At 51.4% G+C, this 15,608-nt stretch overlaps 1 protein-coding gene across 6 annotated transcripts in view; it reads left to right on the forward strand.

Annotated features, from left to right (window-relative positions):
• The window catches only part of st3gal8 (ST3 beta-galactoside alpha-2,3-sialyltransferase 8), a 154,987-nt gene that overhangs the window by 70,079 nt on the left and 69,300 nt on the right, over positions 1-15,608 (forward strand). For 3 of the 6 annotated variants that reach the window (XM_072515398.1, XM_072515400.1, XM_072515399.1), the window contains one exon: positions 11,627-12,007. In XM_072515398.1, coding sequence (XP_072371499.1) covers positions 11,741-12,007 — 267 coding nt within the window. In that variant the 5' untranslated portion in view covers positions 11,627-11,740. Of the gene's footprint in view, positions 1-1,612; positions 1,762-4,138; positions 4,244-11,626; positions 12,008-15,608 lie in introns of those variants that run through there. The other 3 variants (XM_072515397.1, XM_072515403.1, XM_072515402.1) reach the window with 2 other exon arrangements.

Consider the following 15,608-nt stretch of genomic DNA (forward strand, 5'->3'; position numbering starts at 1 on the left):
GTCATTAGTCCCCAGCCAATGGTAAGTAGGCAGGTTATAACACTTCATCGGTCGGGGCATAAAAATTGGCAAGTCATGTTGCAGCTGTACAGGATCTTAGTTACACCTCATTTGGAATATTGTGTACAATTCTAGTCGCCACACTACCAGAAGGATGTGGATGCTTTGGAAAGGGTACAGAAACGGTTTACTAGGATGTTGCCTGGTATGGAGGGCATTAGCTATGAGGAGAGGTTGGATAAACTCGGTCAGTTCTCACTGGAACAACGGAGGTTGAGAGACGACCTGATAGAGGTCTACAAGATTATGAGTGGCATGGACAGAGTGGATAGTCAGGTGCTCTTTCCTAGGGTAGGAGAGTCAAGGGGACAGAGGTTTAAAGTGCGTGGGGAAAAGTTTAGAACTGATGTGCGAGGTAAGTTTTTTACACAGAGGATGGTAAATATATGGAACGCGCTGCCTGGGGAGGGGGTGGGAGCAGGCACGACAGCAGCATTTAAGGGACATCTGGACAAATATATGAATAGGGTGGGAATGGAAGGATACGGACTCCGTGAGTGTATAAAGTTTTAGTTTAGGCCGGTACCATGGTCAGCGCAGGCTTGGAGGGCTGAAGGGCCTGTTCCTGTGCTGTATTGTTCTTTGTTCTCTGTTGATGTTTAAACCGACATTGCACTCCCTCAGGCCAGTACATCCTTGCTAAGGTGTGGTTCCCAGAACTGCTCACAGTTAGAAAATACCCTGTTTTATCCTCTCGTGGTTCAAAGTGAATGATCTCACATTTGTCTCCATTCACTGTATCTATCAAAATCTCCGTGGAATGTGGTGATTCCATCTACATTGTTTAAAATCTGGCTGATTGTGCCACCGACAAATTTGGATACAAAGCTTTCTTTCCCATCATTGAAACGTTAATAAATAAAAATAGCTGGCGTGCGGGCAGCACGGTGGCGCAGTGGTTAGCACTGCTGCTTCACAGCGCTGAGGTCCCAGGTTCAATCTCGGCTCAAATTGCCCCTTAATTGAAAAAAAAAGAATTATTTACTCTGTATTTAATTTTAAAAGAAGCTCATTGACAACCTATATGATTCATTTATCTTTTAATATGTCTTGGGAATGGAAAGGAGAGAGATAGAGTTTCCTTTTCTATATTTCTTTTATTGATCTTTGACCTTTATTGACTATAAATATAACCAATTAATATTTCTTATCAAAGTTTATTAATCGTACAAAGAATTTTCAACCTCCTGGACCTGGGTCTGTGTTATAAACTGCCTTCAAGTCTTATCGATACCCAGGGTAACCTGTGCCATTGTGTGTTTGCAAACCTCTGACTTTTTCTCTCATTTTCCTCAATCTTAAAGCTGGCCTGTTTAGAGTTTCTCTTGTTTTTCGCCTAAGACACCCTCAGAATCCTTTGCCTTATTACCTTTCAACCATTTGTTATTTTAAATTTCATTTGAGACCTTCCACCCACAACTCACCTTCTTCACAGGCGTGCTGAACAAGCTAGAAGAGGATTCAAATGGTTAATAATAAACCTGCCCTCCGTTTTGCAATAGTTTGCATCCTGCCCTAATTAGATAAGGGCCATTTGGGAGATCAGTCTCGTGTTATTTACTATTTCTGTCATTACCTGGAAAAATAAGCACACACCTCTTTCCTCTGAGAACTGATAGATTTCAGCGTCTGTCAGCAGTGAATATTCCCCAGTAAAGACCAGAGGAGAAATGTTTTGCTGTCACTTTCCCACTCAACAAGGTGAATTTTCCGCAATGATTCTACCTGTCTGAGGCACTGAGCTGACCTTGGTGATAACATAATGATTGCAAGTATTTGTTAATATTTCATTATTGTTTATTTTATGTTATTTAAAAAGAATGTGAGGTAACTCTTTATCAATTCAATCATTTCAACAAGGTAAGGTGGCTTTAATTTAATTTACATAAAACTGAGGAAAATGTAACAACAAAACAATAGGAGCTTGAGAATTATTCTAAGCTTTCTTGACCAGTTTTTTTAATGTTCATACCCTAATCACTCACAGTAACGTGCTGGCTGTGCCAACGTCTTACAGCCTGAACCGTATTCTCCCTCACCCAGTTTGTGAAGGATTCTAGATTCATAGAACATAGAACATAGATCGATACAGCGCAGTACAGGCCCTTCGGCCCACGATGTTGCACCGAAACAAAAGCCATCTAACCTACACTATGCCATTATCATCCATATGCTTATCCAATAAACTTTTAAATGCCCTCAATGTTGGCGAGTTCACTACTGTAGCAGGTAGGGCATTCCACGGCCTCACCACTCTTTGCGTAAAGAACCTACCTCTGACCTCTGTCCTATATCTATTACCCCTCAGTTTAAGGCTATGTCCCCTCGTGCTAGCCATTTCCATCCGCGGGAGAAGGTTCTCACTGTCCACCCTATCTAACCCCCTGATCATTTTGTATGCCCCTATTAAGTCTCCTCTTAACCTTCTTCTCTCTAACGAAAACAACCTCAAGTCCATCAGCCTTTCCTCATAAGATTTTCCCTCCATACCAGGCAACATCCTGGTAAATCTCCTCTGCACCCGTTCCAAAGCTTCCACGTCCTTCCTATAATGCGGTGACCAGAACTGTACGCAATACTCCAAATGCGGCCACACCAGAGTTTTGTACAGCTGCAACATGAAGGGGGGACTGGAACTTAGTGCAGGAGCCAAAGTTGGACAGATCATGGCCGCGCTCGCTGGTCCCATCAGTGGGGGGGGGGGGGGGGGGGGGGCGAAGGCGCTGGCTGGGCTAATGGTGGAAATGGGGGGGGTGGACCCTTGGAGGTTCCTGCACCCGAGGGAGCGGGAGTATTCATTTTTCTTGGCGGTCCATAAGGTATATCTGTGGATCGACCTTTTTGTGGTGGGGAAGGCGTTGCTAGCTGGGGTTAATGTTTCGATACATGCAGGTTCGAGACTTTGCCAGAAAGGAGATATAGAGCTTCCTGGTAGAGCTGGCCTCCACATTATTGGAGGAGGTGCTGATGACAGGGGGACTGGAGAAGTGGGTAGTGTTGTCAGTTTACGGAGCTATTTTGGAAGGGGAGAAGGCACCACTGGAAGGGATCAAAGCAAAGTGGGAGGGAGAGTTGGGAGAGGATATGGAGGAGGGGTTCTGGGAAAACGATTAAAGAATACAGTGTTTCCTTACAATCTCATGGGTTTGTGCTTAACATATTTAATTTCCAGAAGAGGTGCGAATGTGTTGGACAATGGATCCCTTAGACTTACTGGGGCCTCCTGTGTTTCCCTTTTCATATTCCAATGCTCTGTGAGATGATTAAATCATTTCCAATGTGGGTGACTTTAACCCCTTGCTTGCTGGTTTTCCCTTGGTATATGTTTAACCCCTTGCCTGCTGGTTTGGCCTTGACCTGTGGCTATTACAATATTTTGAGACATCTTTATTATACCAATCCTGACACATACAGCAATTTCTTCCGCTAACAGATGGGATTATTGTTATTGATATGGGCATTGACTTTGCATTCGTTACTGATTATTGTTTATTTATTTTTAAATTTAGAATACCCAATTCATTTTTTCCAATTAAGGGACAATTTTTGCGTGGACAATCCACCTACCCTGCACATCTTTGGGTTGTGGGGCGAAACCCACGCAGACACGGGGAGAATGTGCAAACTCCACACGGACAGTGACCCAGAGCCGGGATCGAACCTGGGACCTCGGCGCCACAAGACAGCAGGGCTAACCCACTGCTCCACTGATTATTGTTTATTGTTGGTGGGTGTAAATTTGGGAGAAAATGTGAAAAAGGAAAATACAAATATTTGTTAAAAAACTTTTAAAAAACAAGAGGGGGTGAAAGGTTATTGGGTGGGTGGGAATGTGGGGTTGAGTTTACAATCTGATCGCCACGATTTTATTGAATGGTGGAGCAGGCTCGATGGGCCGAGTGGCCTGCTAACCGTATGTTTGTTTGGTATAGCTCGGTGTGTGTACAATTGCAGGTTACCTTGGGCAGGAAGGAAGTGACGAGGCTGGTTTGTCTTGGTTTATTTTCTGCTTCCTACAACCTCAAACTTCTGCTAACCTGATTTTGCTGGAGCTGGACTGCATTTGTCAGCTTTCCAAAGAGTTTCACTGCAATCACAAGTTTAATGGTGGGACTGCCTTTGGGGCTGGAGCATGTGGGGACGCAGCAAGGAACCCAGGAGATACCAGGAGCAGCTGACAGAGGTAGGAGGAGGAGGGCGGACCAGGCCACAGAGGATACCCAGGGGACTTTTATCTACCTGAACCCCACTCTGGGACATGTCTCAGAGATCCTGCTTCACCAAAGGAGAGCATCATCGAGCTAGGTCGGCTGCTGCAGCCACAACACAAACCTTGCAATAGAACGTGGCTGCCGTCAAGGTCACCTTGGCCCTTAACCTTTGTGCAAAATGCTCCTTACAGCCTGCAGTAGGGGTAACAGTAACAGCATGAGGGAGGTCATCAAGGCTTTCTACCAGGAGTAAAAGCTACATGTTCCTTGCCCTGACAGACAGTGCTAGGCTGTGCCTTGAGGCTCAACACTGTATTTAGCCAGCTTGAATTACTTGTGTCTTATATTAAAAAACAGCACTGGATTTTCAGAACAAATGAATGAGTTAATGGCTCAAATAGAGACAGAAGGGCATGATTTGGTGGTAATTATTGAGACATGGTTACAAGGAGACCAGGGAGTAATCTATGGGTCCAAACAGTAGTTCCGCAGTGGGGTAAAGTATAAACCAGGAAATATTGGGGGCTTGTAAGAAGGCACAGCAACAATCATGGGTGATTTAAAAAGAAATGTTTTTATTATATATATATATGTTTTTATTATATATATATATGTTTTTATTATATATATATATGTATCAGCCACAACCAAAACCAAAAAGAGAAAAAACAGGAAGTCACATAACAATTTAAATAACCGACACCCAGCCCCCTCCCCCCCCAAAACCTTCTTAACTATCCTTGAAGAAGTCGATAAACGGTTTCCATCTCCGGGCAAACCCCTCCACAGTCCTTCTCAAGCTAGGAGAGTGGGCAGTGAAGTGGCAAATGGAATACAATGTGGAAAGGTGTGAGGTTATGCACTTTGGAAGGAGGAATTGAGACACAGACTATTTTCTAAATGGGGAAATGCTTTGGAAAGCATAAGGACAAAGGGACTTGGGAGTCCTTGTTCATGATTCTGGTGTTCAGGTTCAGCCGGCAGTTAGGAAGGCAAATGCAATGTTAGATTTCATGTCGAGAGGGCTAGAATACAAGACCAGGGATGTACTTCTGAGGCTGTACAAGGCTCTGGTCAGACCCCATTTGGAGTATTCTGAGCAGTTTTGGGCCCCGTATCTAAGGAAGGATGTGCTGGGGCCTTGGAAAGGGTCCAGAGGAGGTTCACAAGAATGATCCCTGGAATGAAGAACTTGTCGTATGAGGAACGGTTGAGGACTCTGGGTCTGTACTCGTTGGAGTTTAGAACGATTAGAGGGGATCTTATTGAAACTTGCAGGATACTGCGAGGCCTGATAGAGTGGACGTGGAGAGGATGTGATGTACGATCAATGACCACTAAAGCGTGGTTGTAGTCCAACTGAAGGCTTTAATAAGCGCAATGTTTCCCCCAGCAGCTCAGGTACAGAATGAAGGTGCTGGGGCGGCACGGGCTTTTATACCCTGCCTAGCAGGGCGGAGCTACCATACAGCTTGACCAATAGGAAGCATACAATTTCTACCAATGGTGTTCCATCATTACCAGGTACCGTAATACCTCCACTACCACATTCACCCCCTATTAAAAAAGAGTCTGGCGGGGGTGGTGGCCTGATACTACAAACATGGCAACGTGGTAGAATTAGTTATGGAGGTACCGTAATCCTCCGTACAGCGTTTTGTAACTATTTACAATTCTAGTAACTATTTACAATTTATGATTTAAATTTAAAATGAAGCAATCAGTCGATCGGGGCCCCTGGTCGTCCTCTGTGATCGTCGGAGCTTCGGTGGTGACTCCAGTGGAGGCTCGGGCGTCTGTGACTCCAGGAGCGTGGCCTCGATCTCTGTGGCAGCTTCGACACCCCTAGACGGCGCTGGTGGGGAAAACGGTTGATCTGGGAAGGGAGCACCTGCGGGGTGCGTCGGTGGGTGGGGGGGCCTAGACGGGGCCGGCGGAAGGACCGATCCTCTTGTAAGGTGCTCTGGTGGAGGGGAGGGTGGGACTGGTGGCTGGGGTGTGTGTGGGGATCCGGCGGGTGCCAGGTCTCGTAGGGAGACCGTATCTTGTCGGCCATTGGGGTACGCCAGGCGTACTGAGGGTTAGCGTGGAGAAGATGGACCCTCTTGACCAACAGGTCCGACTTGTGTGCCCGCACGTGTTTTCGGAGCAGGATGGGTCCGGGAGCTGCCAGCCAGGTCGGGAGCAAGGTCCCAGAGGAGGACTTCCTGGCGAAGACAAGGAGATGTTCGTGAGGTGTCTGGTTGGTTGTGGTACAAAGCAGTCACCGGATGGAATGGAGGGCATCCGGGAGAACATCCTGCCAGCGGGAGACTGGGAGATTCCTGGACCGTAGGGCCAGTAGGACGGTCTTCCAGACCGTTCCGTTCGCCCTCTCTACCTGTCCGTTACCCCGGGGGTTGTAACTGGTCGTCCTGCTCAAGGCGATGCCCTTGCTGAGCAGGAATTGACACAGTTCGTCGCTCGTAAATCACTATGTATGTAGGCCGGGAACCTGAACAGTGCAAAGATGCTATGGAGGGCCTTGATGACGGTGGTTGCGGTCATGTCGGGGCAGGGGATGGTGAATGGGAACCGGGAGTACTCGTCAATCACGTTCAGGAAATACGTGTTGCGGTTGGTGGAGGGGAGGGGGCCTTTGAAGTCCATACTGAGGTGTTCAAAGGGATGGGAAGCCTTCATCAAGTGCGCTTTCTCTGGCCGGTAGAAGTGCGGTTTGCACTCCGCGCAGATTTGGCAGTCCCTGGTGACTGTCCTGACCTCCTTGATGGAGTAGGGCAGGTTGCGGGTCTTGATAAAGTGGAAAAAGCAAGTGACCCCCAGGTGGCAGAGGTCCTCGTGGAGGGCTCAGAGGCGGTCCACTTGTGCGGTGGCACATGTGCCGCGGGACAGGACGTCAGGAGGCTCGTTTAGCTTCCCGGGACGATACAAGATCTCGTAGTTGTAGGTGGAGAGTTCGATCCTCCACCGCAAGATCTTATCGTTTTTTATCTTGCCCCGCTGTGCATTATCGAACATGAAAGCAACCGACCGTTGATCAGTGAGGAGAGTGAATCTCCTGCCGGCCAGGTAATGCCTCCAATGTCGCACAGCTTCTACTATGGCCTGGGCCTCCTTTTCGACTGAGGAGTGGCGGATTTCGGAATCATGGAGGGTACGTGAGAAGAAGGCCACGGGCCTGCCCGCTTGGTTGAGGGTGGCTGCCAGAGCTACGTCAGATGCGTTGCTCTCGACCTGGAAGGGGAGGGACTCGTCGATGGCGTGCATCATGGCCTTTGCAATGTCCGTTTTGATGCGGCTGAAGGCCTGGCGGGCCTCTATCGACAGGGGAAAAGCTGTGGATTGGATCAGGGGACGGGCCTTGTCCGCGTAGTTGGGGACCCACTGGGCGTAGTAACTGAAAAACCCTAGGCAGCGCTTCAGGGCCTTGGAGCACTGAGGGAGGGGGAACTCCATAAGAGGGCGCATGCGTACCGGGTCGGGGCCTATAACTCCATTTCGCACTACGTAGCCGAGGATGGCTAGGCGGTCGGTGCTAAACACGCATTTATCCTTGTTGTATGTAAGGTAAAGGATCTTTGCCGTCTGGAGGAATTTTCGGAGGTTGGTGTCGTGGTCTTGCTGGTCGTGGCCGCAGATGGTGACATTATCGAGATACAGGAATGTTGCCCGTAAACCGTACCGGTCAACCATTCGGTCCATCTCGCGCTGGAAGACCAAGAACCCGTTGGTGACACCAAAGGGAACCCTTAAGAAGTGATAGAGCCGCCCATCTGCCTCGAAGACAGTGTATTTGCGGTCACTAGTGCGGATGAGGAGCTGGTGGTAGGCGGACTTGAGATCCACCATGGAGAAGACCTTGTAATGCGTGATCCTGTTTACCAGGTCGCATATGCGGGGAGAGGGTGTTGCTAACTTTTGGTTGGTTCAATTGGCTCTGTTTTATAACCTTTGCTCTAGAGTCGCCAGGTATCATTATGATACCGCCGCGAGGTTCAAGTAATGATCAATAACTCAACACACCAATTAGTAAGATTCAAATCAAAACACATTTATTATACACAGTAAATCGCTACTCATGCATAAACTCTACTTTCTAGGCTATTTCTACAACTAACAGGCCTATACTTAGCTTCGGACTGGCCCACCAGGTCTGGGGAACAAATGGCCTTTCGTTCAGGTTCTGAGTCTGCGGGATTCAAAAGCTGGTATGGACTGGTAGCTAGGAGCACCTATCTCGTAGCGAGCGTTGACTTGAGACTTACTTGCTTGGAGGCAACAAGACAGGTCACTGTCAAGGGTTGGTTCAAGTTGCTGAGTGACCCTGCCAAAGAAGAACGATTTGAACTTGGGGGCTTTACTTTATAGTCCCCAGGGGCACAGGTCATGTGGGTCAATCCTCAGAAGTCAGAGACTATCTGGACCAGAAAGTAAACATAAAAGACCATGATTAGTGATTATATAAGTGTTAGAATTGAGTTTTAAAAGGTTGGAACGGTGATAAAAGGGAGAGGATCTGTGGGGAGAACTCGCAGAGAGTCGCCACGCTCTGGCGCCATCTTGAGTAATTATAATGGGATCCTGTAGATGTATATCTGGACTTCCGGCAGACGTTTGATAAGGTGCCGCACAGAAGTTAAATCACAAGATTAGATCACATGGGATTTGGAGTAATTTATCATCTTGGATCGAAGACTGGCTGACGGCCAGGAGACAGAGAGTCGGGATAAATGGGTCTTTTTCTGGGTGGCACAATGTAACGAGTGGGGGGCCAGAGGGTTCGGTCCTCAGGCCCCTGGTTTCAGTCCCTGGGCCCCAGGTTTCGGTCCCTGGGCCCCAGGGTTCGGTCCCTGGGCCCCAGGGTTCGGTCCTCAGGTCCCAGGGTTCGGTCCTCAGGTCCCAGGGTTCGGTCCTCAGGCCCCAGGGTTCGGTCCTTGGGCCCCAGAGTTTGGTCCTCAGGCCCCAGGGTTCGGTCCCTGTGCCCCAGGGTTCAGTCCTCGAGCCCCAGGGCTCGGTCCTCAGGCCCCAGGTTTCGGTCCCTGGGCCCCAGGGTTCGGTCCCTGGGCCCCAGGGTTCGGTCCTCAGGCCCCAGGGTTCGGTCCCTGGACCCCAGGGTTCGGTCCTCAGGCGCCAGGGTTCGGTCCCTGGGCCCCAGGGTTCGCTCCCTGGGCCCCAGGGTTCGGTCCTCAGGCCCCAGGGTTCGGTCCCTGGACCCCAGGGTTCGGTCCTCAGGCGCCAGGGTTCGGTCCCTGGGCCCCAGGGTTCGGTCCCTGGGCCCCAGCTATTTACTTGGATACTGAGATAGAAGATTCTATTGCCAAATTTGCAGATGACACTAAAATAGGTAGGACAGTAAGTTACAAAGAGGAAATAAGAACCTTACAAAATGGGTATAGATAAGTTAGGAGAGTGGGCCAAAATGCGGCAGATGGAGTTTAACGTGGATAAGTGTGAGGTCATCCACTTTGGTTGAAAAAATAGAAAGGCAACTTCTTATTTAAATGGGGATAGACTTCGGGGAGCTCCGATGCAGAGGGATCTGGGTGTCCCTGTGCACGAGTCAGAAAACGAGCATGCCGGTACAGCAGGTAATAAAGAAAGCAAATGGAATTTTGGCATTTATAGTGGGGGGTTTGGGCCTGGGAGGGGGGCTCTTTCAGAGGGCCAGTGCAGACTCGATGGGCCAAGTGGCCTCCTTCTGCACTGTAAGGATTCTATGATAAGGGATAGCAAATTTAAAACACAGATGAGGAGAAACTACTTCTCCCAAAGGGTTGTGAATCTGGAATTCGCTACCCCAGAGTGCGGTGCATGCTGGGACAGTGAGTAAATTTAAGGAGGAGTTCAACAGATTTTTAATTGGGAATGGGTTGAAGGGTTATGGAGAACGGGCAGGACGGTGGAGTTCAGGCCAGGATGAGATTCCATGATCATACTGAATGGTGGAGCAGGCTCGAGAGACTAAATTGCTGACCCCCGTTCCTAGTTCTTATGTTCTCGGGAAGAACTATTCTGTCTAATTCCACCTTCCAGCTCCTGGTCTGAAGCCTTGTAGTAACAGCACCTCAAGCACAAATCTGGTGTTCTTGATTAATAAGGAGATTTCTTGATTAATCTGAAGATCAGGGGTTACGGGGAGAAGGCAGGAGAATGGAGATGAGGAAAATATCATCTATCATTGAATGGTGGAATAGACTCCATGGGCCGAATGGCCTAATTCTGCTCCTGTATCTTTGGTTTTATGGATTTGGCCAATCATAATGACACCCTCCTTAACATTGTTCACAGTAAGTTGCAGGAACCCTGGGCGTGATTCTCCGCTCCCGCGAATAAGTGCCCACGTCGTCGTGAACGGCGTCGAAGTTCACGACGGCGCGAAACGGCCCCGATCTCGACCGATTCAGGGCCCGAAAATGGGCTAGGATCGGGGCTGCGAGAAACTTGAGGGGGCGTGTCGCGAAAGCAGCGGCGTCAGTGCGCGCCGGGCGGCGCCGCTTAAATGACGCGGCCGGCGCCACGTAACTTGCGTCACCCGCGCATGCGTGGTTGCCGTCCTCCCCGAGGCCGCCCCGCATGAAGATGTTGGATGGATCTTGTGGGGCGCGGAGGAAAGGAGGTCCTCCTTCAGAGAGGCCGGTTCGCCGATTGGTGGGCACCGATGGCGGGCCAGACCCCTTTTGAGTGCAAGCCCGGTGAAAGAACCTCCCTCGCCCCCCCCACAGGCCGCCCCCCCAGCGTTCCCGCGCTGTTCCCGCCGGCAGCGACCAGGTGTGGATGGCGCCGGCGGGAAGCCGTCGTTTTTTGGCAGGCGGCTCGGCCCATCCGGGCCGGAGAATAGTGGGTGTAGCGGAGAATCGCCATTTTGGGTGTCCTGGGCGATTCTCCGGCCTGCGCCGCGCAGAACGCGACCGGGCCGTTCTCGCCGCTTGGGTGCATCCCGGGACGGCGTTGGACCGGCGTCTCGGGGAAAAATGGCGCGCCCAGCGATTCTTCAAACCAGCGCGGGAGCAGAGAATCGCGCCCCCTTTGTTTTATAGGGAAGAGGGATCGTTTTTTTTCATTTTTTCATGGTGTGTGGATGTCGCTGGTCAGGCCAGCAATTGTTGCCCATCCCTAATTGCCCTTCAGAAAGTGGTGGTGAGCCGCCTTGAACCGCTGTAGTCCTTGAGGTGTAGGTACACCCACCGTGCTGTTAGGGAGAGACTCAACGACAGCGATATGGTTCAAGTAAGGATGGTGAGTGACTTGGACACGAACATGCAGGCAGTGCTTTCGTGTGCCTGACAGCGAAATAATCTCGTTTTGTTAGTCATTCTAACTAACTAAATTATTCTCTTATACTTTAAAACTTTCAGCTCAGAATATTGTTCAAGGATGAAATGAACCATCGGAGATGATAGTTTTTGAAGATCCCTCAGCATTCAGCGAGATTTTACCAGGAGCTGAGAGATCGCCAGCTGAACTGCACCATGGTCTGTCATTTCAGAAAGAAATTTCACAAAAGGATAAAGTCTTTCCTTGTCATCTGTTGCTTTGTGTCTCCCACATACTTTATCTACAGCCATAGGCTAGTGAAGGAGGAACCATTGTGTCTGAAGAATACTTGCAGTTGTGAGACCTGTATCTCAGATCGAGGCATCTCCCATTGGTTCGACAGGAGATTTAATTCAAGTATTCAGCCACAATTGACTAGTAATAATGAGAATATTCCCCGGGAGGTCCTTTTGTGGTGGCTGGTAAGTTAAACTGACATTAAAAATTACATCTCAAATAATATTATTTCACCAGATGTGTTGTTGAGCTAATCTTGGCAGTCTGTGTGGTCAGGAGCACTGCTCTGCTCGGGCAGAAATTCCAGGATTTTAACTCAGTAATGCTGAAGAACTGGTGAGATATTTCCAAGTCAGGATGGTGTGTGATTTGAAGGGGAACTTGAAGGTGGTGGTCTGCTGTTCTGGTCCTCGGAGGGGTTTGGGAGGTTTCCATATAAGGCAGTGTTAGAGCCAGGGACCCTTCAAAATGGTTGCGTTTTCTGATGAGGAACATTAAAGACAATGCCAGGTTCTCTTTGCAGACACTCGGGGCCCTTTGCCCAACCAGGTCCAACAGCCTGGCACTGCGGACTCTGCCCTTGCAAGTTCCCCCTCCCCCATCCCCACAACCCTGGCCCCGTCGGTGCACAGCAAGAGTGAGGGTCCGTCCTAAATCACGATGACATCTTTCCATTTCTCACAGATCCATCCTTGTATCTTTGCAGAGTGGGACTGGCGTTTTTATAAAGGTATGAATCCACTGTGCAGAGGGATGTGACTTCCTCACATTCATTTTATGCAGAGGGGGGGTGATGGAATTCTCCGGTCTCCGACGCCGAAATCACGTTCGGTGATCAGCTGGAGAATCCAAGTTTTCGATGTAATCAGGGGTGGTGCCGTTTTTGCAATGCTCCGCCTCCTCCAAAGCGGTGGCTGAGGCCCACCCCCCGATGCTCCACCCCCGACCGGCCGAGTTCACGTGGGGTCTCACCCATCGGGAAATCGGCGTGGCGGCTGCGGACTCAGTCCAGCGCTGCAACAGTCGGGGGAGGGCCGATGCACGGGTAAGGGGGGACATTATTTGTGGCTGGGGGCACTGTGGGGGTGGGGGGGGTGGGGGGGGGGCGAAGTCCGGCGCGCACTGGCCGGCCGAAGGGTGGGACTATCTCGTGGGTTGGATCCGCCAGCAGCCACCGCCGTGAAGCATGGCGCGGCCACGGACCCGGCAATTCTCCGGGGCTTATCGGCAGCTAGAGCCGGGTTCACCTGAGGAAGGAGCAGCGCTCCGAAAGCTAGTGATTTGAAACAAACCTGTTGGACTTTAACCTGGTGTTGTAAGACTTTTTACTGTGCTCACCCCCGTCCAACGCCGGCATCTCTACATCATCTTTGGACTGTGGGAGGAAACCGGAGCACCCGGAGGAAACCCACGCCGACAGGGGGAGAAAGTACAAATTCCACACAGTCACTCATGGCAAGAATTGAACCTGGGTCCCTGGTGCTCTGAGGCAGCAGTGCTAACCACTGAATACAGATCCCTGGAACGAAATGACAGTACCTGTAGCAAAACTCAAACAAAACTCTTATTCTGATCCTCTCACAATCGTTCTCATTCATTTATTTGTGTATTTCCTGGCCAATATGCTCCAGGTAAGCAGGTTTAACTGTTGCTGTCTGTATATGTTTCCCTTCCCCAGTCACTGCTGTTTTACAGTTCGGGGAGAAAGCAAGTGAGCTAAACGGCTTTGCTATTTTGACATTCCCGAGCGCAAGGTGATGCTCTCCTTAGAATCTTTCCAAATGTCACATGCCACCCTTTGGATTAAGATTTGATTGATGGAAAGTGGGAGAGGGTTATACGGGTAACCCAACACAATATGTCAGAGTGTCAATAACCTCGGTGACACAATTGCAGTTTATACGGAAATCCACCCTCACTGCTGTGAAAGACTTGGGCGGAATTCCGCTGGAGGAGGTTGCACCCGGCCCAGGAGCTCCCTATGCCCGCCAGGGACCGGTGGACCGCCGGAGGAGTGTCAGCTGACAGCAGAATGAGGAAACGCGATTGTGCGGGGAATCGGTTTTGACGCCGGACTCGTGGGAGGCACCAGATCGGAATTCTCCGTCGCCTCGACAGCGGTCTCAATGCGTTCCACGTTCCACTCCGCACGTACAGTGAACGCAGTTGGCAAATCATTAGCGGGCCTGACCCGGTATTCTCCGGAGCCTCCGCCTCCACCACAGCGAATGTCTGACGGTGAGGTTCACTTCTGCTTTTAAAAACCGAGAAACAGGCACCGTGACTGGTGAGGGAGAGAGGGGAGGTAGGACATGGAGAGGTGTGACTGTGGGCTGCCGGGCAGGACACTGGCCAGGGTGGGGGCGTGACAGGGGGAGGACCATGGGGTCGGGGTGACCCACCACTGGACTGGGGCGGTGTCCAGGCACAGACTGCCATTGCTGCGGCCTGCAAGGCAGCCATCTTGCTGTACATCCCACTGACCACCCACCCCAGCCCCTAGTTCTGCAGAATGACACCAGCCATATAGGTGCTCCCAACCCCCGCCCCGCATCCTACCTTCCCTCATACCCCCCTAAAGTAACCGCCACCCACCAGCAGGGCATCATGCGGCCCGCACAAGGGCAATGGCCATAGTAGCCCCTCTAGGGGGCCTCCGGATGTGTGGGTGGGAGCGTACCACTGGCATGGTCAGCATGAGCCGACGGTACCCCTGGCAGCAGGGATGGACACCAGGCCAGAGGCCCCCAGGTTGCCGGGCATCAACGGGGCCAGGGGTGGGGGGATGGGAGAGAGTGGAGGGAGAACATGTGGGGGCAAAGTACGCAGTGCCAACCGTGGGCACCATGCAGCCCATGGGACCTGGTTGGGTCGGGGGCACGCGCCAAGCTAAGATGCCAGCCTTCAACCCCCTGCAGACAATGGATATTGGAATACAACCAGCAATGGTGGCCTTCCCGCTGGTCGCTGCAGCCCTGGGGGATGCCCTGCGGCTGCACCAGCTGGGCCACGCTGAGGAGCACCGCTGCAATCTCCAGCAGGCTCTGGCACATGGCTGCCTGTGAGAGGGTAGCCCTGCCCTGGGCCTCGGCCCCCGCCTGCACGGACTGCCCCAGGCCTTGGACAGGCTGATCCACAGCCAAAACCATCGCAGCCAAGACTTCACCGTGGACACCACCCGTGTGGTGTAGGCCTGGGAGCCATGCATGCCCGACGCCTCCTCCTGCTCCTGCAGGTACTGGATGGTCGCTGACAACCCCTCGTATAGTCCCTGGCTCGGTGACGGCATCTCCGCAATCGATGGACTGTCTGTTCCAGAAGCCCGAAACCCGCCAGACGCCTGCCCCCTCGGGACTTCCGACCTCCACCTGCTGTATCGCAGCAGCTAAGAGTGTCGCAGGAGCCTCTGCACTAAGCTGCCCCGCCGAGGTGAGTGTCTCTGGGATGGTGGAGGGTGTTGGAGAAGTTGTGACGAGAAGTCAGGGTCGTCCCCAGACTCGAGCACAGGGGTGTCCTGGGTCTTGGGTTGATGGCTCCCGTCCATCACAATATCATTCTCATCGCTGACCTGCACCCCGGGCTCTGGCTGCGGCTGTGACTGGGGTGGGGGACACCAGAAGGAACCCCCAAACCAGCAGGTCCGCAAGTCAGGACACGTGGTCTAAGGGTGGGAGGGGGGGGTGGGGGGGGGGGGGGGCGGGGGATGGTCTGAGGGTGAAGGTGCTGTTGGGGTGAGGGTGGTGTGGGAGTGAAGGGGGGGGTGAGGGTGGTGTGTGGGTGAGGGGG

Source organism: Scyliorhinus torazame, chromosome 8 (assembly GCF_047496885.1).
Source record: "Scyliorhinus torazame isolate Kashiwa2021f chromosome 8, sScyTor2.1, whole genome shotgun sequence".
NCBI classification, from domain to species: Eukaryota; Metazoa; Chordata; class Chondrichthyes; order Carcharhiniformes; family Scyliorhinidae; genus Scyliorhinus; species Scyliorhinus torazame.